General features: G+C 46.6%; 2 protein-coding genes across 17 annotated transcripts in view; one reads left to right on the top strand and one right to left on the bottom strand.

The window, feature by feature from the left end:
- The window catches only part of Cdc14b (cell division cycle 14B), an 88568-nt gene extending 85350 nt beyond the window's left edge, over positions 1-3218 (top strand). For 5 of the 15 annotated variants that reach the window (XR_015640858.1, XR_015640854.1, XM_087590903.1 and 2 more), the window contains 2 exons: positions 2106-2165; positions 3038-3218. Coding sequence is in view for 12 of the 15 variants with exons in the window: in XM_087590903.1 (XP_087447029.1) it covers positions 2106-2165; positions 3038-3110 (133 nt within the window). In the remaining 3 variants the exon portion in view is untranslated. Of the gene's footprint in view, positions 1-2101; positions 2166-2769 lie in introns of all 15 variants that reach the window. The other 10 variants (XR_015640855.1, XM_087590917.1, XM_087590918.1 and 7 more) reach the window with 4 other exon arrangements.
- A 1699-nt stretch (positions 3219-4917) lies between these two features.
- On the bottom strand, positions 4918-27568 carry Habp4 (hyaluronan binding protein 4). 2 transcript variants are annotated; one of them, NM_001079940.1, is made up of 8 exons: positions 27119-27546; positions 19138-19300; positions 16729-16887; positions 16247-16315; positions 15171-15254; positions 9087-9258; positions 6668-6853; positions 5632-5794 (listed from the first exon to the last, which is right to left on the bottom strand). In NM_001079940.1, the coding sequence occupies exons 1-8, from the start codon at positions 27462-27464 to the stop codon at positions 5738-5740; spliced, it is 1236 nt and encodes a 411-aa protein (NP_001073409.1). In that variant the 5' UTR covers positions 27465-27546; the 3' UTR covers positions 5632-5737. The 2 variants fall into 2 exon arrangements, with proteins under 2 accessions (XP_087447046.1, NP_001073409.1); XM_087590920.1 differs by lacking the exon at positions 16729-16887 and having other exon boundaries at positions 4918-5794; positions 27119-27568.

Below are 27568 nucleotides of genomic sequence, written 5' to 3' on the forward strand. Positions count from 1 at the left end.
GCTCTGACAGAGCTGTCAGCAGGACGGGCTTCTCTTGAGGGGGTCTGTTTTTTTTTTTTTTTTTAAGATTGATTTTCTTTTATTGGATATTTTTATTTACATTTCAAATGTTATCCCCTTTCCCGGTTTCCTGTTTATTGGCCCCCTATCCATACCCTTTCCCTCTTCTTCTATGAGGATGTTTTCCCCACCCATCCACCTACCTCTTCACACCTCCCATCCTTGACATTCCCCTCACTGGGGGCCTACACTGGGGGTGGGTGGGTCCAGCCTTGGCAGTGGTGCCCAACAAGGTCATCCTCTGCTATATATGCAGCTGGAGCCATGAGTCTGTCCATGTGTACTCTTTGGGTGGTGGTTTAGTCCGTGGGAGCTCTGGTTGGTTAGTATTGTTCTTATGGAGTTGCAAACCCCTTCAGCTCCTTCAAACCTTTCTCTAAGATTTATTTACTTATTATATATAAGTACTCTGGTTGTGAGCCGCCATGTGGTTGCTGGGATTTGAACTCAGGACCTTCTGAAAGAGCAGTCAGTGCTCTTAACCTCTGAGCCATCTCTCCAGCCTCGTTCTTTGGCAACTCATAGATGCTTCTCACTGGACTTCACATTCCCTTTTCTGTGTACTGCCCATCCCTGGTCTTAGAAGCTTAGCAGGGAGAGTGGATTAGTGCCACCCTCCTGGCCTCATTTTACATTTGCCTCTTTAAAGGTCCTGTCTCCACATGAGGCCAACTGTAAGGTACAGAGGGGGTAAGGCTTCAGGACAGGAATTGTAAGGGACACAGGATGAGTGAGTGAATTCCTGCTATGAAATCATTCCATATGCACCTCTGTGCCAACTTGAATAGCTTAGAGATTTGATGGACTGGAGGATAAGACTCACGAATCCTGTAGTCCATGGATCGTGGTTTCATAGCTGGTAGGACTAGGGAATGCCCTCTGCATCTGATGTCTCCGCTTCCTGGGTGATCTGCTTTACAAAGATTGATTTTAGTAGATTATGGTCCCCTGTTTCTGATATTTTTGTTATGTAATCTCATGCACCTGAGTGTGATAACTCATTGTCTTTACCTGAAGGTGGAAATATGCTCAATGCAGGTAAGTCTTGGCTTGTGCAGAGGCGTTGCTCAGGGATTGTGAATGGAAAGATTGGCAAAAATGCTATCAAGATAGCACAGCAGTTAAACGCATTTTCCAAACAGGCCTGGTGACTTAAGTTCTATCCTAGACCCACATAAAGGTAGAAGGAAAGAACTGACTCCACAGAAATGTCTCTGCTCTCTACAGGGTGCACAGGCTCCAATCCCAACACACACACACACGCACGCACGCACGCACGCACGCACATGCACACACACACACGCACACACACGCCCCACAGGATGTATATGCCCCATCCCAACACACAGATAAAAGAATTTCCCCTAAAAAGCAAAGCCACTTTTCAAGCCTGTTATATCCTGCACGAAGGAGCACTTTGATAGAATCATCTGAAGCCCAGACTGTTTTGTACAAAACTTGGCTCTAGCAATTTACTCATTGATTGGGCTTAGTCAACGTGCATAGATCTGTTTCTGCTCATGAGATTGGGATGGTAATTTTCCAGCTGGGATAGGACGTGAGTGTTGTGTGTTAATGCCACAAGCCACTCGGCACAAGAGCTTGGCATGTACAAATATGTCTGTACTGTGTTCAATTAAAAAATGAAAATATTGCCGTAACGCCTCCCAAATGGATAATGACAGCTCCCCTTAGCAGCTATTAGGGCCATGCATGAGCTAGTTAGTGAAATAGCAGGACATTGGCCCCTAGTACTGAGGTCATGGGGTCTCTTCTTTTTCCATTATCCAGATTTGATGTGGTTTTTGTTCTTGGTAGTTGGCACAGTATGACATCGCCTCTATCATGTTTGTTGGCGGTGAGCGGTGGACCCTCCGGGCAGTCTGTAGAGTCTCCTTTCCATCTCCCTTTCCAAGGGCACTGGTTGTGTGCGTGTGTGTGTGTGTGTGTGTGTGTGTGTGTGTGTGAAGTCCTTACGCGCTGCCCTGTCCCACACCTGCTGCCTTGCCTTGTTTCTAACTAAGTCTCATCTTTTTGCCAGCAAGTCTGCATGGCTTTGACGAGCTCCTGGATGACCAATGTTCTGTCCAAACGGAAATGGCCAGGTAAAGAAGCCCTTGGCCTGGAGGGCCAGATCTCATAGAGGGCTGTCAGTGATCACCAGTGACCTCACCGAGCAGCATGGTTTTTAAACAGAGGCTCTGGGTGGAAAGAGAAAGCAGAGGAGAGGAGGTGGTGGTGCAGGCTGGTGGGTGGTATTTTACTGACCGTGTGCATATGGAACAAATCTTTTCAGATAGGTCAGTTCTTCCTTGAGTAGGAAGGGTGTCTGGAGAACGCAGGGTATCTGGCATAACTCCACCCACACCTATTCAGTGCCAGCCAGGCTCCCAGCCATTGGACAGTCCCATTCCCCTCCTCCCCAAAATCTGCCATTTCAGGGGGTCCTGCTGTCCCGCCTCAGAATGGCTAAGTGCATGTTTGTTAGAAGCATCAGAGCAGCTGCCCAAGCACTCCAGGGATCACGCTGAGATAGCAATTCCTTGCCCTTAGATCAGTGGGAAGAAAAAAGACCTCACTTAGAGATAGTGGAGAAGCAGAGTGTCTAAAGGCTGAGGTTCCAGGGTGGCCCTCAGGTTGTCTAGCTAGTAGCTGCCTTCCTGCCTGATTCTAGATGTCTTCGCAGTAACCTGTGTCTGTTATCCCCAGCCCCTAGGAATGGAAGAGGTCTGCTGAGGGTCCAGCTGGAGAACACAGGGAACACTTTAGGCCTGGGGTTGGCAAGTCCTCTGACATTGTGGATTGGTAGGACAGGATGGGAAGGGGGACCAGTGGCCACTGAAGGGCTTTACTCAATCTGGAGCGACGGTTTTGCAAGGGTCTCATTGGACATGCCTTGCCTTAAGCACAGTGGCTTGCCCTGTACTGGGGATAAGAACAGATTTAAGAACAGCTTAACCATCTCCTCCTTTTCCAGTGATGGCTGGCTGTCTCGGGCTGTAACCTTTCTAGACCGGCTATTGATGTGGCTTGGGGTCCGCAGGGCCTAGCCCTCTGGAGGTCCCTTCTGACTACAGTGCTGCTCTCCCCACTGGGATTCCTTGTTCTGTGCAATGTAAGCCTGATTTTTTAGGCTGGTGCCTCAGCCACCCAGCAAATGTGTCTGTCTCGTTCTTCTAGTATTTCTCCTGGGTGTCCCATCGGCTTTATTGGTGGGTGAGAAGAGGGCCAACTTGAAGTCCCAGGGTAACTGCTCAGTTCTAAGCCTGGTGAGTGTCTTCTGGGGGCAAAAGACCTTCAGTCAACTTGAGCAGTGTGGCGGGTTGCGTTGGTGTATGCCTACTTGCCAGGGAAACATCCTCAGCCGTGTTCTCACGTTGGCCATGGTTCACTTTCCTCGTAGGGTGCCCGATAATCTTATATCTCCCCTTTCTCCCCTTCCAAAAACATCTCTGAGGCCCCATTCATTATCAGCTGCATTCTTTGAGCATTTGGGATGTGCTGCTGTCACTGGTGGCAGTTCTGTGGACTCATCGTGAATGAGCGCATAGGTAACCTTTGGTGCCTTTAGTATTTGACAATGCCCAGAGTCCAGACAGCCTGATGCCTCTCTATTCTCCTGACTTATGTTCCCAGGTAGTCACCACCAGGAACTTCGTATTCTTGGAAAGCATGTCAGTGCTTTAATTAGGGACATTCCTGTTAACAAGCCACAGGAAGCTTGGCCCCTCTCTGGTATTGGCCCTTGCAGTAATGAAATACACATGGCCCTTTGTCTGCCTGGTCCTCTTATCTCTGGTTACCTTCTGTGGGTGGCCAGACACCTACTCCATCCCCTCCTTCAAGAAGAAGGCCTCCTTCAAGAATGGCCTTCAAGTGGGCCATTCTTCAGACTCCAAAGAAGCCCGAGTGCCCAAGAGAAGGTATAACTGGAGAACGGTGGGAACACCCAGGCCTGTGGAATCTGAGTTGCACCGTTTCAGTAATAGTTCTGGAGGGTCAGGATCAGGGAGGTGGAAGTTGGCATGGCCTCTGAGGGAAAGTGTCGTGGTATGGGCTTCGGACATCAGGAGTTTTTTTCTTTACCAAGCCAAATTTTCAATGCCTGTGGTCCATAGGACACTACAGTGGGTGGAAGTTGGCATGGCCTCTGAGGGAAAGTGTCGTGGTATGGGCTTCGGACATCAGGAGTTTTTTTCTTTACCAAGCCAAATTTTCAATGCCTGTGGTCCATAGGACACTACAGTGGGAGTAGATCAGACCTTTCTCTCCTCAAGTCTTCAGTGGACAGACTTACTCATACCTTGCTCACACCCTATGATACCCTATGATAGGTTAGGCTGCAGCTACTTTTGTCATCCTGAGACAGCAAACAGCTGTCCTATTTAGAGACATGTAAACACAACTTGTGATCATGCCCCAGCTGGGCAAGCAGACCTCCTTTGCCAAGCCATGTTTGACAGCCCATGTCCTAAGACTAGGTTCCTTTGGTGTGGTTGATTGGGTTGGTTTTAATTACCAGCCAGAAGCACAGTCTGAGGAGCCCACCTCATGATCTGTCTAGGGTGTACATTCATGCAGAATGAGCTTGCTAATGACTTTCTCTACCTGTGACTTCAAGGCAGCCCATCTGCTGTCTGATGGTGTGAGTCAAACCTGCATTGCTTGAAGCTTTCCCAATATCATTCACAACTCAAAGGGGAATGATATTAAGCTTGCTTCACGACCTTCAAAGCCAAAGGAGGCCAAATGCCTTCATGGAGCAGCCCTCACTGCCCCAGGCTTCTCCATTTAGATCATAGTACTCAGGAAGGGGAAATGAATAAGGCAGTCAGTTAATAAGGCAGTCAGTTAATATACCTTTGTACTCATTCATTTAATAAACATGGGATCAGAAGCAGGTGGTCACCCCAAGCAAGCATCCTTCACCCCAAGATTCAGTTTACAAAGTGCAGAGGGGAGTACAATAGTAACCTTCCAGTTCAGCACCATCTCAGACTTTGGCCAAGTTGGGAGAGCACAGGTCTTGGGAGCAAGGTTCCATTGCAAGCACAACAAGCAAACCTCCCTTGCTAATCTCTGGTCCCTCCTACATACAATGAATTTTCCCCGAGCTATTTGGGGTGATTGAGCGGGCTGGGAGGGACCAGCCCATGTTCACAGTTAGTGTACAAAGCTGAGCTGAGTTATAACATGATTATACTCAACAACCCCCTGAACTCCTATGCACACACAGACCACGAGGTAGTTTAAATCTGCTTCAGGGGTTGACCCTGGTGTACAATGTCTAAACCACAACTCAGGCATTTTCTCAGAAATGAGCAATAGCCATCGAATGGTATGAAAACACAGTAGGGAGTGGTTCTCCTGTCTCCACGTGTCCTAAAGGACGACTCACTCTGTAGACCAGGCTGGCCTCCCAAGTGCTAGGTTTAACTGTGCTGGAACTGTTAGAATCTATGTACACATTTTAAACATTATTCCTTACAATTCCTTACAAAAGTCTCCATCTGGGGAAAGGGCCTGACCTCATGGGAACTCCATATCCCACAGAGCAAAAAAGTGCAACAATTTCACACGACACGGGAAAAGCAACATCTATTGTTCTTAGAGTCTGACTCTTCTCGCGGCAAGGAAAGTCTCTTCATAGTGCTGCTCTGCTGCAGGGGAGTGGCTGTTAGGCCAGGGCGGGGAAGTCCTCAGGGTCATCCGGGTTGGGAGCAACATCTTGGGTCTAAAAAATAGAGAGGTCTTTATTTTGACTTCTGTGTATTGGTGTTTTGCCTGTGTGTACGTCTGTGTGAGGGTGATGGAACCCCTGGAACTGGAGTTACAGATAGTTGTGAGCCACAATGTGTGTGCTGGGAATTGAACTTGCGTTCTCTGGGAGACCAGCCAGTGCTCTTAAGCCACTGAGCCATCATCCCTCCATTAAGCCACTGAGCCATCATCCCTCCAGATCCCAAAAGAGAGGTTTTTAATCATTTGCCCTTGACCCACCCAGCTGTGGCTAGCAATAGACAGCTTACTGAAAACACATGTAACCCTATCCCACCCCTGCCAGCACAGGGGGACTCTGATGGAGCCACAGAAAGAGACCACTTTACCTCCTTTGAGGGCCACTGTCCAGAGCTATCTCCCTTTTGCCCTCTAAAATAACTGTTGGGTGCTAGAGAGTGACTCAGTGGTTAAGAACACTGGCTGCTCTTCCAGAGGATCAGGATTTGATCCCTAGCATTCACATGTAACTCTAATTCCAGGGATCCAAGGGCACCGGGCATCTGTGTGGTGCACACGCATACATACAGGCAATACACTCATATATATCCATAAACCTAGAAAGTAACAGTTTATTACATGCTAGGTACCCACCAAGATAAACTCCCCACCTCATGTGTCTCCATCCTTGTTTATCTTGGTGGGGAGTTTAAGTCACAGATGTAGGCAGCTGTGCCTATGGCCTGCCTGAGGGAATTACAGTGTTCAAAATTGCTCCAGATTACTCTCACTAGCCCTAGGAGGCAACCACAGTATCATAGCCACTGTAGCCCAAAGCAGTTGCCCTCTCCTTCAGCAAGCCACGGGGGTTCACAGTACAGCTACTTACCACCACTTCTGCTCGGGGGCCATAGTTCTCCGTTCTTCTGATTCTTCCTCGGCCTCCCCGGGTGCTGCCTCTGGCTCCCCGTCCAGGGCGAGGGAGGTTACCAAAGTTAATCTCCAGCTGGGAGGTGATATCATTGGCAGCTTTCCGGAAGACGTGAGACTCATCCTCATAGTCATCCTTCACAATCTGAAACAGTCATAAGGTTGGACAGGCACAGGCACAGCCATTCCCACAGACAAATACACAGAAATGAGCATTTTTAATGTGCTGCCCTGGTGGTCTATGTGACCCTAGTTTCAGGATCACCTGAAACTTAGGTGATCCTCTTGCCCTGGGGCTCCCAAGCAAGGGGAATATAGGCATGAGATCCTAGTCAGTCTTAATCCAGACACCTTTGAACTTACTATTCACCTGCTGGGTGTGGCAGCTCATGCCTTTAATCCCAGCATTCAAGACACAGGCAAGTGGATCTCTGAGTTTGAGGCCAGTCTGTTCTACTGAGTTCCAGGACAACCAGGGCAACACAGAAGCCCCGCTCTTGAAAAAGCAAAAACACAAAAACCAGAAGATTTGGTGCATGCTTTAAGAACAATCCCTGGCTGAATTCTGCAACGCCCAGTAGATTAACAGAGACTTTTACTACTCAAGCTCAACGACTCTGCTAACTTGGATCTCTGGGCCAGGGAAGATGGGTCTGATGTGGTTTGAGGAACTGGCTTCTATTTTTACCTGTTTTCCAGCCTGACAGCACAGCGATTTCACAGGAAGCTTTACCTGGCCTCTCATCTATGAAAACTGTCTCAGGTGGAACATCCCAAAACTTAGTAAAGTGTCTTAGACCTTGAACTGACCAAATAGAGGAGAGTGGGTTTGCTGTGCCTGTCTCAGCTGACTGAAGTGCATGTGTCACTTCCGTAGGTGATGCAGTCTTAAAGAGGTGGGGCATGGTAGAGGAAGTAGGTCTTTAGGCTGGGTCCTGGATGGGGACACTAGGCTGTTTTTTGGCCACATTCTGACAAGCAAATAAGAAAATGGTTTTCTGCCATCTGTTTTGCATTTTGATATGATAGGGCCACACTACCCGAGGCTGAACCCCAGCTTTTCTCACTATAAATGATCCCAGGCATTTAGCAACAGCACTGGAAGTCTAACAAAGAAACACTGTAGTTCTACACAGTATTCTGAATTTCTCTGACTGCAAGTCAAGGAGTGATCAGCAGGGAAGATGACTGCTCATCACAGCCATCTGCACGGTTTCATGCAGCAACTGAACAACAGGAATTCTAAATTCTACACCTGGTCGCCTCAGTGTTCCTTTAACTTCTGTAACAAAAGAAAAAATGCAATTAAATGCCTTGTCATTACAGACTGATACTTTCCCTGAAATATCTCTGTTGAGGCATCTGGTAAAAAGCCTGATCTCTGGAAATAGATCCACGTTGGTAAAGTGCTTACACAAAGACTTGAGTTTGTATCCCCAACTCTCGATTAAAAAGCTGACTTTGGCAGGGCACATCTATAGCAGCAGCACCAGGGAGGCAGAGACAGTCTTCTTGGAGCTTACTAGCCGTTCTAGTTGCATTGGTGAGTCCCACTGAGATCTTGTCTCAAAAAATACCAAGTAGAGAATGACCGACACGTGAGCAAGTGCACACATGCACACACACACACACACAGGGATAGAGCTATATAGAAACCGTGAAGAATAAGGTTTGCACAACACACGTCCTTAATAATGCCTTCAGAACAGCTGGTTGTAGAATGGTGTCTGACCATGCCATCGACAGTCCAGGGGCTTCTCTACTGTTTCTAGAGCAGGACAGAGGGAGCAGGGCTATTAAATTACAAAGGGATCAGAATTTAAGTTCACGGCTATTGCTTCAACTGATCAGCTGACTCAGTGGGAGATAAACAGTCATGGTGGCACACACCTCAGGATGCTGGGGCAGGAGGATAGTGAGTTTTACACCAGACCCGGCTACATACTAAAGTCGTCTAAAACCAGAGAATCTAATTATCAAGATGCAGAGTCAGTAATGTTTGAAACGTCTCCTCTGTGCCTCTTTCACTAAGAGACCAAACTTTCAAGGCAGAGAATGTGTAGTACTTGACTATCCACACACCAAGTTCTATTCCTTTCCATCATCTTGATGATGCCTGAGCAGAAACAAGAATGCTAAGGTGGCAGGCCAGCAAGATGGCTAAGTGGGTACCAAGTCTGACTTCAGTTCTATTCCTGAGAACCACATGTTCTCCTTTGACATGCACACCCACCCCACATACAAAATGTTTGGGGGTGGGAGTGGGAGGAAAAGAACAAGACTGCCGAATGGCAAGGTCCTATTTCCGCACCCACCGATACCAGTCTGTTCTGTGCCTGATGAGGTCAACAGTACAGATTCCCCTGAGAAAAGCTTACATCATCTCTGTATCTGGACTTGTGAATCACCACTGCCTTGGAAGGAACTGTGGACTCTGGCTTCCGGATATTGAACTCAGGCTTTGGTCTGGTTTGTTCTTGAAGGTTTTTCCACTCATCTAAGGTCATCTCTTGGACTTGATTTTCCTCTTCCACCTCCAACTCAGGGACTCTGTAAAGATACATAATAAAGATTATTTTGGCTGATGGGACCAAATGTCTAGTTCAGAAAAACAAGTCATACTTTTGTAGGACTGCATCAGAAATATAAATAAGGTTAAAAGTAACCCCAGGCCCTTGGGGTCACGTCTTGCTGAGTTATCTCTACCATCCTATGTCTTTGCTGCAAACTGGAGGCACATTTTGTGCTCCACAATACTCTGTGGAGACATCATCAGCCAGTGTCCCCTCCATCACACTGCACCACGGCTGTACCCTTCCTGAAGGCTGATGCACCATGTAACTGGGGAAGAAAATAAGACACATGCTGTGGACACAAGGTAACAGGGAGCCACGGACAGAAGTCCTACAACAGTGGGTCAGAAATGCACATTTTTATAAACACCCTCTTTAGTTGGCTCTAAAATAACAAAATAGTATTTCAGACTCTCTCCAGGATGCTCCCAACCTCCTGGGTTTGATCAGTTTTCTTGTGGACCTCATATTCTCACTTTTATTTCCACATTGTCTAATAACTTAATCATGAGAACCTATTGAAATGGCATTCATGTTTTACTCTTTTCTGACTCATGGTTTGGGGTAGGGTTTTAGCGATTTATTTATTTTTATGTATGTTGGTGTTCAGCCTCCTAATGATGTGTGAGATGGTGTCAGACCCCTGGAACTGGAGTTAGAGACGGTTGTGAGCTGCCATGTTGGTGCTAGGAACTGAACTGGGGTCCTCTGGAAGAGCAGCCAGTGTTCTTAACCACTGAGCCAACTCTCCAGCCTCCTGGAGTGAAGTTTTTATTACAGACTTTTTTAAGAGTGCTGTGGGTGGAGCTCAGGGACTCCCGTGTGCAGAGCAAGTGTTCTATCCCCGTCCTAGCTAACAATTCAAAATGTTTAAAGCAGGCTGGAGAGATGAGGACCTAAGTCCAAATCCCCAGCATCTTGTGCCCTCTTCTGGCTTCTGCAGGTATTGCATGCAATATACAAGCAGGCAAGATACACAGGCTAAACTCTTTTTCAACTGTCATTAGTCATCAGAGAAATGTGGCTCAAACCACAAGGAGTTACACCATTCCACATCCAGTAGTCAGCTAGTACCAAAGGGCATTCAGGGGCCAGAGAGATGGTTCATAAGTTAAGAGCACTTGCTGTTCTTGGGTTTAGGTCTTAGCATCCACTTGGCAGCTCACAAGCAGCTGTAGCTTTGGTTCAAAGGAATCTACTGCTCTTCTCTGGACCCCACCGGTACCAGGCATTCATGTAGTGTACAGACATACTGACATTCAGACATATATACAGGCAGGAAAAACATTCACACATGTATAGTTTTTTAAAAGTTAGAAGAAGAAAAAAGGTGTCTTTAACAGCAATTAACAAGTATTGATACGGATGTCAAAAATTGGAACCCGGGTAGGGGATGTGAAATGTCAACTTAGAAAACAGTCTGAGGGGCTGGAGAGATGATGGCTCAGCGCTCTTCCAGAGGTCCTGAGTTCAATTCCCAGCAACCACGTGGTGGCTCACAACCACCTACATTGGGATCTCATGCCCTCTTCTGGTGTACATGCAGATAGAGCACCCATACATAATAAATAATTTAAAAAAAAATGTCTGGTCTTCAAATTTTTACAGAGCCGGGTGTAGTGGCTCACGTCTTCAATCTCAGAACTAGGCAGGAAGAGACAAGTGGATCTCTATGAGTTTGGTGCCATCCTGGTCTACACATCAAGCTCTGGGACAGCTGGGACTACATAGCAAATTCCAAGACAGCCTACATAGAGATCTTGTCTCAAAAAATTTTTTTTCTGGGGGCTGAAGAGATGGCTCAGTGGTTAAGAGCACTAGCTGCTCTTCCAGAGGTCCTGAGTTCAACTCCCAGAATCCACATGGCAGTTCAAAGCTGCCTGTAACTCCAGTTCCAGGGGATCCAACACCCTCAGACAGACAGACATACAGTCAAATCACCAATGTACATAAAATTAAAGTGAAAAAAATTATTAAATTTTCTGAGTTCATCTATGATCCAAGAATTTCACACCTGAGAGAAATGAGGAAATGAGGATGTGCATCCACATGAGACACATACAGAATGTTTACAGTGGCCCTATGCATAGCGGCCTTGGACTAGAAACTACAAGTGTGTCTGTCAACTGGCAAATACAGAAACAAAATGGGATTTTAAAAAGTATGAGGTATTAGTGTAGGCTATAACAAACAGATCTGGAAACAGCCGGTGAAATACACTAGCGTGTCTTGTCTTTTCCGTGTAAGATTCCATTCACAGGAACTCTGCAGAAGAGGCTGAGAGACAAAGCGAGTCAGTGTAGCAGGTGCCCTCAAACATCAGAACACAGGAGCAGCTCGGCGGCCGCTGGAACAAGGCAAGGATGGTGTGACACCAGTAAACCGGCGAAGTTGGAAGAACAAACATGCATTTTAGGTTGCTCACTGAAGCACTGGCGTACAGAACGTCCAGTTCCTCCATCACCGTCTAAGCCTAGAAGGCGAAGGTCCACTGTGGCTGAAGGGGAAGCCTCAATGTCAAATCAGTCAGCAGAGCTGGGATGGCAGACCACCTCATCAAAAATGACACGATTGCTGGGAGATTTCTGTGATTTTAAAGTCTGACAGCCACAGGAAGAGCTGAAGATTCCTACATAACTCACTTTCCCAGCTAACGCAGTCTAAATAGGCACGCTAACTGTGAATCCTATTTTAAAAACACATTCTTAGTTGTTTTGAGCAGTAAATTCACAGCTGTCACAACCGTCAGTCACTGTCACTCTTGAAGAGATGACACGAAGATATTTACATAGCATCCAAGTCCAGGCTCCACTCCAGGTGGCCCCTCCCTCTCTCCCACTTGTAGATATGAACACAGCAGAGTGCAAAACATGGTCCTCACAATGCCGTGCTTCATGCATCTGATGATTCCTTTTAACAAATGAGGGCACATTAAATAATTGGATCAAACTGACTCAGTCTGCTCTGCCAGCTGAAGGGTGAGAAAGAGAGAATCAGCAGCAGGGTGAAGAGCAAGAATTCAGCAAACGGAAGCAAGTTTACGACTTCGGGAGGGTTGAGGGAGAAAAGGTGTGCTCAGAAATGTGAAGTGGGGGCCATAGAGTCAGCCCCAAGAAGGCACGAGAGTGGTCAAACTTGAGGGTCCTACGGGGCCAGGCCATCCGAGACTGTGCACATAGGAATAAAAGCACAGAAGAAACAGAAAGCCACTGGAGGGGTCTTCAGGGGTCAGAGAATGGGACACTCAGAATGCCAGAGTAACACCCACTCTGGTGCAGACAGAATGTAGAGAGAAGCTCAGGGGCTGTGACAATCTGACGTCAGAAGTTTTTGCTGTGCTGGTGACAAAGGTGGTAGAGAGTTAGGGGCACAATGAAGGCCTGAATTGGGGGTAGGAGAGGACTGAAAATAGGGCTTCCAAGGGAGACTTGGAAGCTTCTGTTTGGGGAAGCTGACGGGTGACAAGCTGTTCCCGAACACAGACACCGCTGAGGCCCAGGTCTGTGGAGAAGCAGGGAAGCTTCAGTCACGCTGAGCAGGAGAGCGGTGGTGAAGCTGGCACAGGCATGCAGGAGAGAGACAGACCTCAGATACCTCAGACCTGGGTGGGAGGACGAAGGCAAGGATCTGTATTTTGATGTGAAAATGTATGTGACAATTTGAGAGCAGGGTATGAAGACCACAGAAAGGCTGAGAAAGAGAAAAGGCCTGAGGCAGACCTCTGATGAGTCATGAAGGAGACGCTCAAGGCAGAGGGAAGTCAGGGCGCAGTGAGCCAGAGAGCTGAACTTAGGTTGACACAGATCCAGACTGAAGTGGCCTTTAGGCCTGTGAGCCCAGTGGGGGAAGTATTTGGAGGGTGATGACGAGAGGAGGCTGGCCTAGAGTAATAGGAACAAGTGAGAGAGGTGGGGAGACTTCACCATGAGACTGCACACACTTAAGCCCAGAAGACCAGGGCTGGGGAAGAAGAAATGCTCAAACTGAGGGGTTAAGCTCGTCAGTGGGGATGACCCAAAACTGGAAGAGATGGGAGGAGAGATGGTGCTGTGTTCTGTCTTTGGGAATGGGAAAACCATCAACTTCCCATCTGGGGAATCTCCCTGAGGTGCAGTGATGATGTGTGGAAGTACTGTCAAGGTTTTGAAGAATCTATGAAGTAGTGATGCTGGACAGTGCTGACTGTTCGTCTCAGAACACAGGCAATCAAGAGGGCTTACCGAAGAGGGCTGGAGAGATGGCTCAGCGGTTAAGAGCACTGACTGCTCTTCCAGAGGTCCTGAGTTCAAATCCCAGCAACCACATGGTGGCTCACAACCATCTGTAATGGGATCCCATGCCTTCTTCTGGTATGTCTGAAGACAGCAACTGTGTGCTCACATATATAAAAATAAATAAATCTTTAAAAAAAAAAATGTTACCAAGTGGCTGGCGAGATAGCTCAGTGGGTAAAGCTGCTTGTTACACAAGCCTAGTAACCTGGAACCCACATAAAGGTGGAGGGAGAGAACCAACTTTACAAAGTTGTTCTCTGACCTCCACATGCAATGCATATTCACACATAATAGTCATAAAATAAACAAAAACGAGATCCTTTACAAAAGTTCCAAAACATCCTGCCTGTGACTTGCTTGGCAATGGATCCTGATAGGGAGAAAGCTGAGTGAAGAGTTATCCTGCCTTAAGAGACAAAGCCAGGACACAGGAGGATCCTAACAGTTTGCTGGCTGGCCAGCTTAGCTAAGATACCTGAGCTTCCATTTGTGAGGGACCTTAGCTCATTCACAGGGAAAGGAGGCTTGGCTCACAGCTTAAGTGTGCGAGATATAGGGGCTGGGGATTTAGCTCAGTGGGAGAGCGCTTACCTAGGAAGCGCAAGGCCCTGGGTTCGGTCCCCAGCTCCGAAAAAAAGAACCAAAAAAAAAAAAAAAAAAAAAGTGTGCGAGATATGGAGGAGACAGTCATGAAAAAAGGAAGACAAGAATAAAGAGACAAGAGCAAAGCAGACAAGGGGCAGAGGACACATACTCAAAAATAATATACTCTTAAAAAAAACAAAAAAAAACCTACCTACTAACAAATGACCGTATCAGCCCAGTGGGATGCTCAAAAGGATTCAGCTTTCAAAACCCTTAAGAGAAAAGTCTAGGGAGAGGGCTCAGTGGGTTGAGAATGCTTGCTCCAGCCGGGTATGGTGGTACACACCTTTCATCCCAGCACCAGGAGGGTGAGGCAAGTGGAGTTCTGTGAGTTCAAGGCTGGCCTGGTCTACAGACTGAGTTATAGGGCAGACAGGGTACATAAAGAGACCCTGTCTTTTTTTGAGAGTACTTGAGGGACAGAGTGTCAATGTCCAACACTCACATAAAAATCCAGCACTGGGGAGCAGAGACAGGAGGAGCCTAAGAGTTCACTGGCTAATCAGCTTAGCTTGAGACAGTGAGCTTTCATTTTATGAGGGACCCTGTCTCAATAAGGTACAGAACCATAAAGGAAGATGCCTGGTATCCTGCCCTGGCCTCCACATTGACACAAACACCCATATGTTCACTACACCCACCAAACACACACCCACATCCATGACTTTGTCCAAACTTAGAGAGAAAGAGACAGAGGGGGGGGGGCAAAGAGAGAGAGAGGAGGAGGGAGAGAGAGAAGGAGGGAGAGAGAGAGAAAAAGAGGGAAAGAGGGAGAGAGAGACAGAAGGAGGGAGAGAGAGACGGAGGGGGGGAGAGAGAGACAGAAAAAGAGAAGGAGGGGGAGAGAGAGAGTGAGGTAGAGAGAGGAGGAGGCAGAAAGAGAAGGAGGGAGGGAGAGGGAGAGAAGGAGGGAGAAAGATCATTAAGAGTCCATGAGAGAGAACCATAGGCATAAGAAGCAGCTCCCTACTTGGATGCAGACTCCTCGTCCAGGACGCCCTGGCACTCCTCCATCATCGAGGTCTCTTCCATGGGTGCAGGTGGCTCTGTGTCACTGAAAAGCATCAAGAACATCCATCACACAATCCATGCTCACCGACGCCCTAGTCTGGTTAAGGCCAAGGGAACACAGTCTAGGCCTTGCATCCACCTCACAGGGAAAGAAAGGAAGGAGTCAGAGATGCTTAAAAATATGTTATTTCAAAAATGTCAGAGATAAATACATGAAAATTATTGGGGGCGGGGGTGGGGACCCAAAGTCTGGCTTTTTTTTTAACTCTCTCTATATATATATTTTAGGAAAGGTCTTGATCAGTGTGTAGTCCTTCGAGCTCAGAACTCACTGTGCACACCAGGATGGTCTCAAACTCAGAGAAATCTACCTCCCTCTGCAATGCTTCCTCCTTTCAGTGCTGGGGGTCAGAGGTGTGTGCTAGCCTGGTGTGTGCTAGCCTGGCAGGGATTCCATCCTGTAACTTTTCTTGAGGCTTATTTTATGAGCAGGAGTAAGGAGTTCACTAACTGGGCAAACAGCGAGTCCCCGTCTCAAAAAGCAAAAACATTCTGAGATGTGCAGGTGTGCCACATCATATGCGTAGAGTAACAACCATACGTGTGGTCACCTGTCACGCATTACTTAGCTAAAATCAAGATAAAAGTATAGACCAGACCCGGGGGCTTGGTATGCTTTTGATTGGGAGGCAGAGGCAGGAGGATCTCCATGAGTTCCAGACTAGCCAGGGGCTACACAGTGAGACTCATAAATAAAACAAAAAAATAAGTGCATAAACTATTAGACTTTTAAAAATCAGTTTTGAGTCTAAATACAACATGCTTTACAAAGCTTTCTCCTGATTCCGTCAATCCCAGGAATGGGTATGTACGTACGTATGGTATGTTTTGTACGTACACAGAGTTAGCTTCAATAAACCACAACCCACATCAATTTCTACTTGACAAACATAACCAGAGAGAACATTTTTAAGCCAAGGTTCAGAGACTCCCACTCTACGGCAGGCTCTCAGAGGAAACATCCTTGCGCCTTACCTAGTGTCTTTACCTGATCCCCAGGTGCGAACGCCACAGCCACCCATACTGTCCTCCATTCTGTTTGCTCTGGAGAGACAGAATATTCATGTTAACTTGAGGTAGTCAGTCAGTCTCCCAGTCAGAGAACCCTGCCTGGGGTCTGCAGAGAAGGCTTAGTACAGACTGCTCTGACAGAGGATCTGAGTTTAACTTGCAGTTAACTCACATCAGACAGCATATAACTGTCTGTAACTCTAGCACCAGAGGATCCGACATCATCTTCTGGCCTCTGCAGGCATAGCTCACAGACGTCATAGTCCAAACCCATTTGCCCACCCGCCCACACATATCATGCACGGATACGCATAATTTTTTAAAAAGTGAGTCTTTAAAAAAATAAAATCCTGCCCCACAAGATTGACAGACAGCACACTCATATGAGGTTGGTCATCAACAGACACAAAATCCAAAGTGGAAACAGCACAGGCAAAGGAGCTTACTTATCACTGCTACCATATCTTTCAAAATCTCGTTTCCCTCTCTGGTCAAAGGAGTCAAAGGCTCTGTTCCCAGGACCACCTCGGCCTCTGTTCCTCAGGCCTCCTCTGGGGCCTCCACGTCCTCTCAGTGGTCTGTCTCGATCAAACCTGTCAACTGGTCTGGGAAAAGATGGCTATCGTGAAAAGTGGTGAAATGCATTTAAAAGGTCTGAAGCCTTTTTGAAAACAAAAACAAAAACAAAAAAGCAAACTAGAAGGCAGTCATGGCTGTAGTTTATCAAAAAGCAAAGTGGCTTGACTAAACTAACAGTTAACCACCGAGTATATTGTTCCTGGCACTGTTCTGAGCCCTTCACATACAGCACTTTAATTCTCACAGCCAAGTTTAATACACAGAACTGCTGCTAGAGATGGGAACCGGAAGCAGCATGGAGAGGGATTTGCCAGAGGTCATGTGGGTGGTAGGTAGGGAGCACGCGCCCTAGCTCTAACCTGGTGGGACCATGGTCTTCACTCTGTAGAGACTAATTTCCTCATTTATATACAATGACTGTGTTAATTAAATGTGAAAGTTCTTTCCTGTCTTGGCACTAAACGTTTAATTTGGAATATTTCCTATAAGAAAAATGCTTCAGTTTTAAATCTTGTCCCTCCAAATCTCACTCATAAATACATGGCCACAAGGTGGTCTTTGGAGCTGAAATCATTAACATACTGAACCTTCTTCTGCCCTGTGACTTCACACAAATGCCCAAAGACAGTGAAGACATTGGTGTTTTAAAGATTTATTTTAATTTCTGTGTATGCCTGTGTGAGCCTCTATATGTGTAAACATGCCTATGTGTATGTCTGTGTGAGTTTCTATATGTGTAAACATGCCTATGTGGGCCCCTGGAGCACTAAGCAAGGGTAACATATGACACATCCAGATAATGGGGTCACAATACAGCCACTTAGTACAGGTTTTCCATCATGTGCATTAACACACAACTAGAAAAACTAAGCAAACACTGCTTATCCCGGGGAGAGGGGTGTGGGGGGCACCTTCATGTGTGTCAGAAAGAAATCAAAGTGTACAGAATGATCAGTGTGTATGCACTACCATCTATGGTAGTTTGAATGGCTGGCCCTTAGTTGGTGTAACTGTCTGGGAAGAATTAGAAAGTGTGGGAAGGTTTAGGAGGTGAGGTCCTTGATGAAGGAGTTATGTCATGGGTGTGGGCGGAGGTTTTGAAAGCCCTTACTCTCCCATTGCTGTCTCAATTAGATTGGTCTGAGCCTTGTGGTTATGGGTCAGATGTGAGCTCTCGGCCATTCAGCTACTGCTCCAACACCTACCTACCTGCCTGCCTGCCTGTTCCTGCCTGTTCCTGCCTGTTCCTGCCTGTTCCTGCCTGCCTGTTCCTGCCTGTTCCTGCCTGTTCCTGCCTGTCCCTGCCTGTCCCTGCCTGTCCCTGCCTGTTCCTGCCTGTTCCTGCCATCCTTCCCAACACTATGGTCATAGACTCACACTCTGAAACTTTAGGGTCCCAATTAAATGCCTCCCCCCTTTTTTTAATAAGTCGCCTTGGTCAGGTGTCTCTTCATGGCAATAGAAAAGTAACTGAGACACCATTTTACCTCCTCAATAGATCAGTAGGTGGGAAGATGGGCCAAAGCCTGAAAAGTGGTCACCTTGGATGGTAAGATGGGCTGGGTGTTGGTTCTGGATTTTCATGTTTTCTTTTTATTTATTATGTGTGTGCATGCATACCATAGTGTACATGAAGAGGCCATGGGACAGCTGCTAAATCTCATCATGATTATATCCCTAAGCCCAAAGTTAGTTTCCTAATCTAACTTCCAAAGAATTTTAAAATCTGTTTAACATACTTGTGTGTTTTTAAGGGCCTGGATAGATGGCTCAGTGGTTAGAAGCACTGGCTGGTCTTCCAAATGACCTGGGTTTGATTTCCAGCACACACATGGTAGCTTGCAACCATCTGTGTCTCTAGTTCCAGGGGATCTGACACCCACTTCTGGCCTCCATGGACACCAGGCCCTCGTGTGGTATACATACTTAACATGCAGGCAAGATACACACATATACATATACATAAAATAAAAATTAAAAAGGGTTTTGCACACATACCCCAAATACTTCTTCTATTCTTTGAACTTTGTACATGGCAGGCAAGTGGTCAACCACTGAGCTATACCCTAAGCCCACTATTAAGCTTTAATTATAGAATCATTTCCTGAACTAAGAAATCAGTAAATGGCAGGACCTTCAGGTTCTATCTAAGGTAACATGACTTGTGACTTACCTCGGCAAACTATTCTTGGGACTGCCACCCAAATGTCAGAAAGCCTGGTAGTGATCTGGGAACCTCGGGCCCGGCCCCCCTAATGGAGGACTGAGGTACGTACTTTTCGTCAGTAAACTTCTCCGCTGTCGACTCGGCCTGTCTCTCAGTGTCGTAGGGCCGGTATTCCCTGTAGGACCTTCGCTCTGCTCTATCAAGCACCACGTCTGTCCCCCTGTTGTCATTCCATCCTTGCTGCTCCCCTCTTCTAGGAGTCCGCTTCTGGCCTGCCAGGAGAATCAGACCAAAGCTGGAACCCGGCATCCACAGGGAGGGAGGGCACAGGTTTCGAGTTTCTCCCAGGAACCAAATCAATAGAAAGCGGGGTTTTCGGAGAGAAACAGTTACCACCTCCTGTTGCCTTGTCTGCTAATTATCAATAAGACTTTACCAAGTCCTAGAAATGACAGGGTTAACCCACACAAACTACAGAGCCTAGGCCAGCCTTGAACAGACCCACCTGCTTCGGGGGCCACAGCGTGTAGCTAGTTTACTTCTTTTTTTCAGTGCCTCTGTAACTGCTGTTAGGTATATTTTACTGGATGGATGGCATTTCACACTCAGCCTCACAGGTCATAGTGATAAAGTCCATCTAAGGGAATTAAATGAGGAAAGCTGCACCTCAGACTACACTTTTAGAATCCCAGCTGCAGCTAGGCTTGGTGGCCCACGCCTTTCATCCCAGGCCTCAGTGGGCAGAGGCAGGTGGATCTCGGAGTGAGTTCCAGGCCAGCTAGGACTACACAGAGAAACTGGCCCTTGAAAAAAAAAGAAAAACAAACCAAACAAAAAGCCAAATAAACAACCCCCGCTTCATCCAAAATAAAAAAATCCCAGCTACCAACAAACCAAGAGCAATTAGGGTCTGTCATCTAATATGGAAGCATTTGTTTCCAGCCACGCGGGGCTGTGCCCAATGGTTCCTGCTTTTTAATATGTGTCACACTATGTCACACATTTACACATGTGATACCACCCATTTCTCACACTTTCCCTGACCCATTTAAGAGGCAGCCATTACTCAAATAGGGTGGACTGGCTGGTTTTGTGTGTCAACTTGACAGAAGATAAAGGCATCAGAGGAAGGAGCCTCCCTTGAGCAAATGCCTCCTTTGAGATCCAACTGCTTGTAAGGCATTTTCTCAATTTGTGATCAATGAGGGAGGGCCCAGCCCACGGTGAGGTCCTAGGTTCTATAAGAAAGCAGGCTGAGCAAGCCAGAGGAAGCTGGCTTAGTAAGCAGCAGCCCTTCGTGGACTCTGACCTGCAGAGTGAGCCACATAAACCCTTTCTTCCCCAACGTGCTCTGTGGTAGTGGCGTTTCGTTGCAGCGATGAACCGATGAACCACTAAGACACAGCTGCCTTCTGTTCACTGAAGATCCAGCCCAGCCGGGGCAGAGCTACTGCGTACTCCTTCCCTCTCCTTTTTTCTCTTCTCTACTTTTTGTGGGTTTTTTTTTTCTCCTTTTCTCTTTTTCCAGACAGAGTTTCTACATAGCCCTGGCTGTCCTGGAACTGGCTATGTAGACCAGGCTGGCCTTGAACTCAGAGATGCACCTGCCTCTGCCTCCTGAGTGCTGAGATCAAAGGAGCACAGTACCGCGGCCCGGCCCTGGTCTCAGCTGTTTTATTCATAGCTTTTTATAATTCTTGAGTTTAAGCTACCTGAGATTGTGGTATGTTCTGCAAAGCTTCGCCACTTCTCGTGGTCCCCAAAACACTGTGTGCAGCTTCTAGTCCAATGGCTTTCACTTTCTTAGCAGAAATTATTCTTTGCATTGATTTACAGTTATAAAATATCTCATTTCTTCAAACAGGTACATTTTAACCATTCCTCATAGACAACATAGATATGTTTATTTTTGTATATATATATAGGCATATATAAATGCACTCTTAGGAAATATGGGCATATATGTATTTTCACGGTATTTCCTAACCTTTAAAGTCTGACACTTTATATATAATCAGTTTTTATTTTTAGGCAATAATCATGTCTGGGATATCATTATCATAAAATTATACGGCTTATTACTTTTTAAGATTTATTTTAGTTATATGAGTACACTATCTTTTTTAGACACATCATGTGGTTGCTGGGAATTGAATCCAGGACCTCTGGAAGAGCTGAGCCATCTCTCCTCCAGCCCAGCTTATTACTTTTCATGCAGAGTAGTTTTTGAGTTTGATAAACTACACCACAAACTTAAACTCAGCCTCTGTCTCTCTTTGAGACAGGGTTTCACTGTGTAATCCTGGCTGGTCCGGAACTCCCTATGTAGATCAGGCTGGCCTCAAACTCACAAGAAATCTACCTGCCTCTTAGTGCTGGGATTAAAGATGTATACCATTAGGACTGGAAGCCTAATGTTTTCAATGTCATATGACTAAAAATATTTAAGTACAATTTGCATTACTAAGTGAGTTTACAATCAAAGTTTGTGGTCATAACATCAAAAGATACCATAACTACAGCTTTTATTGGAAAAACTTGTATTATCAAGAAAGCAAAAATTGGTGCTAGAGAGATGGCTCAGTGGGCAAAATGCTTGTTTTGCAAATATGAGGACCTGAGTTCAGATCCTCAGAAGCCAAGGGTGAGGAAGCATGCCTTTAACACCAACACTCAGGAGGCAGAGAGAATCCCTGGCCAGTTAGTCTAGATACATGGTGAGTTCTGGGTATACTGAAAGGCCATGTCTATAGTAGTCTGGAGAGATGGCCCGGTTGTTGGGAGCATGGAATGCTTTTCCAGAGGACCTGGGTTCAATTTCCAGCACCTATGTGGTGGCTCACAACTCTGGTTTCAAGGAATCTGACACCCTCACACAGACATATATGCAAGCAAGACACCAATGCATGTAAAATAAAAATAAATCAATAAAACATTTAACAAGTTCCAGTCTCATAAAAATAAGGTAAAAAGTAACAGAAGATACCAGACATTGACCTCTTGAAAACACACACTGTCTCTCTGACACACATATCATACATACACATTCTCTTCCCCCTCCTCTCAAAACTGGAAGAGGTGACCCCATATTTAAGGGTAAGGGAGCATTACAGAAGAGGTGGAAGGACTGTAAGCCAGAGGACCAGGATATCTGCTGCAAGACAGTATCTTCTAGACACGATAGGGATGCCATACTCATAAAATCTACACAAAAGTTGCATAATAACACCAGATGACATGCCACTGCGGACGGGGGAAATCTCATAACACTCCACCCCTAAATGAAGAACTACAGGCAATCAATGGCCTCTGGGGGGGGGGATTCAGTTTTCTCCAGGGACAAGCCCCCTTGATAGGTTAGTCAATCCTAAGTGGCCAGCCCTAAATACATGTACATTTGAGCAACAGTAAATGGATTTAATAGGGTGTGTGTGTGTGTGTGTGTGTGTGTGTGTGTGTAAAAATAATAGAAGAGGTCATGATCTCAGCGGGGATGGGGGCACAGGAAAGGAAAGAGATTATGTAAATATGATACGCATATACAGAATACTCAAAATTCTCAAAAAAAATTCTAAAAATATTGGAAGAGGCTTTTTGAAATACAAGGGGTAAATTATCATTCTGGAAATTAACAAGCTGAAAACATCTATGGCATCCTAGTCATCAGCACTCATTTCCACTTATCCTCAGTATGAAAAAGAACTATCAGGGCTGGAGAAACAGCTCAGCTTTAAGAGGACTGGCTGCTAAAGGACTGGGGCTCACACACACATGACATGTGGTACACATACATGCATATACATATACATACATACAAACATACAAACAAGCTGAAGTTATCACAGAGAAGGAACCTCCATTGAGGAAATGCCTCCATGAGATACAGCTATACGGGATTTTTCTCAATTAGTGATCAAGGGTGGGAGGGCCCATTGTGGTGGTTCTGGTTCTATAAGAAAGCAAGCTGAGCAAGTCAGGGGAAGCAAGCCAGTAAGCAGTACCACTCCATGGCCTCTGCATCAGCTCCTGCCTTCAAGTTTCTGCCCTGCTTGAGTTCCTGTCCTGACATCCTTTGGTGATGAACAGTGCTGTGGAAGTGTGAGCTGAATAAAACCTTTCCTCCCCAGCTTGCTTCTTGGTCATGATGTCTGTGCAGTAATAGAAACCCTGACTAAGGGGTTGGGGATTTAGTTCAGTGGTAGAGCACTTGCCTAGCAAGTGCAAGGCCCTGGGTTCGGTCCCCAGCTCCGAAAAAAAGAAAAAAAAAAAAAAAAAAAAAAAAAAGAAACCCTGACTAAGACAACACATACACATAAAATTAAAATGTATTTTAAAAAAGAACTATCGGGGCTGGAGAGATGGCTCAGCGGTTAAGAGCATTGACTGCTCTTCTATAGGTCCGGAGTTCAAATCCCAGCAACCACATGGTGGCTCACAACCTTATCTGTAATGGGATCTGATGCCCCCTTCTGGCGTGTCTGAAGACAGCTACAGTGTACTTATATATAATAAATAATTTTTTAAAAAAAAAGAACTCTCAGGGCTGGAGAGATGGCTCAGTAGTTATGCACTCTTGCTGAGGACCTGAGTTTGGTTCCCAGCACCCACATGGTAGCTTCACAGTTCTGGGGATCTGATAACCTCGTCTGGTCTCTTGTGGGCATTATATTGTACATACACACACATGCAGGCAAACATGTTTACACATTTAAAAGAACCAAGTCTTTCTTTTTTAAGAAAAGAACTATTATTGTTTTAATTAACTTCTGATTTCCTACTAGCAACTCAGATTTTTTTTTTAAACTATGTGTCTCCATTCAGCTAGAGTTGCTTAAGTGCTTTTTCTCACCTCTTTCTGCTTTCTCTAAGTTACTTCTAATTATATCAATTAAGTAAAATCTCTTTCAGGGCAGCTGTGTATAAAATGAAACTGTTAGATGCAATTTATTATAATAATTATGAGTACCTTGCAGACATTACATTTTTCTAAAACCCCCCAAAACAAAGTAATCAGGGACAGATTTTTATTCCTCCACAACTTGGTTCTAGGAGATCAGGATGCAACTGGACCTAGCTTCTCTGTGCTGGGTCAGCGGCTTAGAATAAGTGATGCAGATGCTGCATTTCCAGCCCTTTCCAGGGAAGATCTAGTCTGTATGGTCTGATCGCTTCTCTAAACGAAAGCCCAGAGAGTAAACAGAATACAGTAACATTTATAATAGGATTCCCTATAAGAAAAAGCTGAATGTTGGCTTATCCACCATAACCTTGAAAGTCTAGGGAAACAAGAATGAATCTAATGATTCAAGAATGAATTTATTCTTGGACAAGTCTCAGACATATTTCCATGGGGGAAACAATGACTTCCACATCATTTTGAGGCCAGTAACTGTTTCCATTACACAGCAAACATGCAAGGTACTTGTCAACAGGACACATTCACGCAGGACATGCAACGTTTCATTTTTTTCCCCTGATGGCAGAAAAGCCTGGTCTTTCATGTCAGCTGGTGCTAACAATGCCTGTGGAGCCTCTCTGTAGCCCACCAGATATAGTTAGAACAGGAGCTACAGGTATTAACAAGTATGCACAGTTGAAAAAAGAAATCTTGTTACAAAACTCTAGTATCAACTGGGTCTCAAAGGCCAGAATGCCTACACCTTGAACTGAAAAAGGAATGAAGGTCTAAGTATAGTAGCTTACAATACCAAAACAGCACTGTGCCTGTGTGTATGCATGTGTGCATGCACGTATGCATGCGCAATGTGCTTGTGAGTCCAGAAGACAGAGAGAAACCCTGAGTGTTCATTCACCTCTGAACAGCCCCTCTTACTTTCTGAGTCCAGGTTTCTCTCTGGGAATCTGGGCTCATGGATTCAAGCAGGGATGGAGCTCATATCCTCATCATGTTTTCGAGACAAACATTTTCTGATTGATCTATCTCCCTGGTCCCACGCTGTATATAAATGCATAGTGTCAATCATAAGAAAAATAAGGGGCCCTTCCACTAACTTAACTTCATACATTTCTGAGACTGCTTGAAATTTCTGTAACAAGAGCTGGGGGTTCAAGCTCATAGTAGATCACTTACACAATACGAATGGAACCCTGGGCTCATCATAACAAGAACTTTTTTCGGAGCTGAGGACTGAACCCAGGGCCTTGCATTTGCTAGGCAAGCCCTCTACCACTGAGCTAAATCCCCAACCCTAAGAATATTTTTAATTTTAAAAGAGACCTAAAGGGCTGGAGAGATGGCTCAGAGGTTAAGAGCACTGACTGTTCTTCCAGAGGTCCTGAGTTCAATTCCCAGCAACCATGTGGTGGCTCACAACCATCTGTAATGGGATCTGATGCCCTCTTCTGGTGTGTCTGAAGACAGTGACAGTGTACTCATATACATTAAATAAATAAATAAATAAATCTTAAAAAAAAAGACTAAAGAAAAACTTCAGCCAGTGTGTGTTGCACACCTTTAATCCCGGCACTCAGGAATCTCAGCACTTGGGAGACAGATCCAAGCATATCTCTGAGTTAGAGGATAGACTGGTCTACAAAGAGAGTCCCAGAACAGCACAGAGAAAGCCTGTCTCAAAAAACCAAAACAAACAAAAACAACAATACTTTAACAGTAGTAACTGGTACTCTTCCAAAAGCTAGTATATTTTCACTTGATAAAAAAAGTAAATAGTAAAACATTTGGTCTTACTCAATTCCTTCCCTCCTATTTTTTCTAAATACATTTAGGAGAAACTCAATATAAAATGTACAGTATGGTGCATTTCCATCTTAAAAGGAGTCCTAAATTCACTGAGGTATCCATCTTCATTAATGATTTTCTGAATCTCAACCAATGTCTCAAATGAACTTTACAGATAAAGGTAAACATTATCTATCTGTACCAGCTAAAGCCAGAAGTGGAAAGGGCAGTTTTTCTCAAGTTAGGACAAGGCAATAATGCCCACATGAACACATCCCTACCTGGTGGTCAAACTACACTCTAATCACAACATCCCTTCTTGCCAACCTTAAGACTATAAACTTAATACGGGAAAACGGGGAGTTCATTTGGCAAAAGCTTGGCTGCAAAAGCCTTGACGCAGCTCAGGTGACAGCCACGAAGTCTGAAGCAGCCTCCCACGCAGACAGTACACCCAGCAGAGGGCTGACCCTTCTACTTAAGCAGAAAGGGTAACTTTGAGCATTCGGCTTGCAAAGGTTAAAACTGCTTCTAGCAAAAACAGTATTCAATCCATCACAAATTACGCGTCCCACATACACTATTTGTTCCACCTGCAATCGATGTCTGCTAACGCCTGGAGGCTACAGTATGAAGATTGAGAAAAGGACTAAGGCGCAGAGGAGCCGGAACCCCAAGCCCACCCCACTCACCCTGGGCTCAAGTCTGCCTTCCCGGAGCTTCCACACCTGCGGGTGCCCAGGCCTCCCTGAATTTAAAGGCCCAGAGTCTGGGATCCCTGAAGGTTTTAGCAGTGCATCGCCTACAGAGCTGAGCCCCGCAGAGGCCGGCAGGATGAAGGATGCAGCTAGCTGCAGATGTGGGGATCCCAGCTGCGCAACCCTCAGGCTGTCAGTCCTGGTCCCTACACGGAACTAGGAATGTCAGGAGGGTGACCCCAGAAGAGTCACACCATGTCTTTTTGCCCATCAAGAACCTCCAGCTCGGCCCACCGGGAACGGGTGGATAGGAACGACCCCACCCCCAACCCTCCAGGGAGTGTGATTCCCACCCCCTCCTCGTGGATAGAGGGTGACCAAAGGCCCTGTCCACCAAGATTCAGTGCTCTGCTCACTGTACCCGTCTGGGATGAGCCCAGCGAGAGTGAAACCCTGGCCCCTCCACTGAGAAAGGGTCACTGGGGAAAGTGACCACCCAGGAGGATGGCCCTAAAGGGTCATGACCCCTCAAAAGTGGCTCCCGAGAGTGATCCCTGGAAACGTGACCCCGAGAGAATTATTATCTTGAAGGGTGGCCCCGGTCCCTGCGCCCATCAGGACACCCAGCTCTGATTCGCCCACGCGGGACCGAGCTAGCGGCTGGAGGGGTGACCTCGGTGCCCGCGGCGTACCTGGCGGCTGAGGGCCCCCGGGGCTGTCTGGCTGCTGTGCGCTGGACACCGCGAGGCTCTTGCGCTCCTTCTGCGACTCCCTGCGGCCGGCCGCGCCGGGCCTGTGTCCTGAGGCCACGGCAGGGCTCCTGCCGCCACGGTGCCCAGCCCCGCTGGCCGCCGCCGCCTCATCGCGACGCTTGCGCTGCAGCTGCTGCTGGCGCCGGTGCTCGGCCTCCCGCAGGATGTCGAACGGGTCCGACTCGTCGTCCAGCAGCTGATGGAAGCGGTTGGCCACGACGCAGCCGAACGTCTCCTGCATCGCGGCGCCCGCGGCGGCTACCGGGCTCCCCAGGGCCCCCTTCATGACGCCACCGCTGCGGGCGCCGCGGGCAGCCCAGGCCAGTGAGGTTCAGCGAAGCCGCGGGCGAGGACCCATGCTGCTGCCGCCGCCGCCGCACTCCCGGCCCC

The sequence above is a fragment of the Rattus norvegicus genome, chromosome 17 (genome assembly GCF_021556685.1).
Source record: "Rattus norvegicus strain SHRSP/BbbUtx chromosome 17, alternate assembly SHRSP_T2T, whole genome shotgun sequence".
NCBI lineage: Eukaryota > Metazoa > Chordata > Mammalia > Rodentia > Muridae > Rattus > Rattus norvegicus.

What these genes read in the sequence shown, in the direction of transcription:
- Habp4 (NM_001079940.1), bottom strand. Translation starts at nt 27,464, where the DNA reads ATGAAGGGGGCCCTGGGGAGCCCGGTAGCCGCCGCGGGCGCCGCGATG. An exon ending in CGGGGGCCCTCAGCCGCCAG is followed by an intron (nt 19,301 to 27,118) that starts GTACGCCGCGGG and finishes TTCTCCTGGCAG; the next exon opens with GCCAGAAGCGGACTCCTAGA. An exon ending in GACGAGGAGTCTGCATCCAA is followed by an intron (nt 9,259 to 15,170) that starts GTAGGGAGCTGC and finishes GTATCTTTACAG; the next exon opens with AGTCCCTGAGTTGGAGGTGG.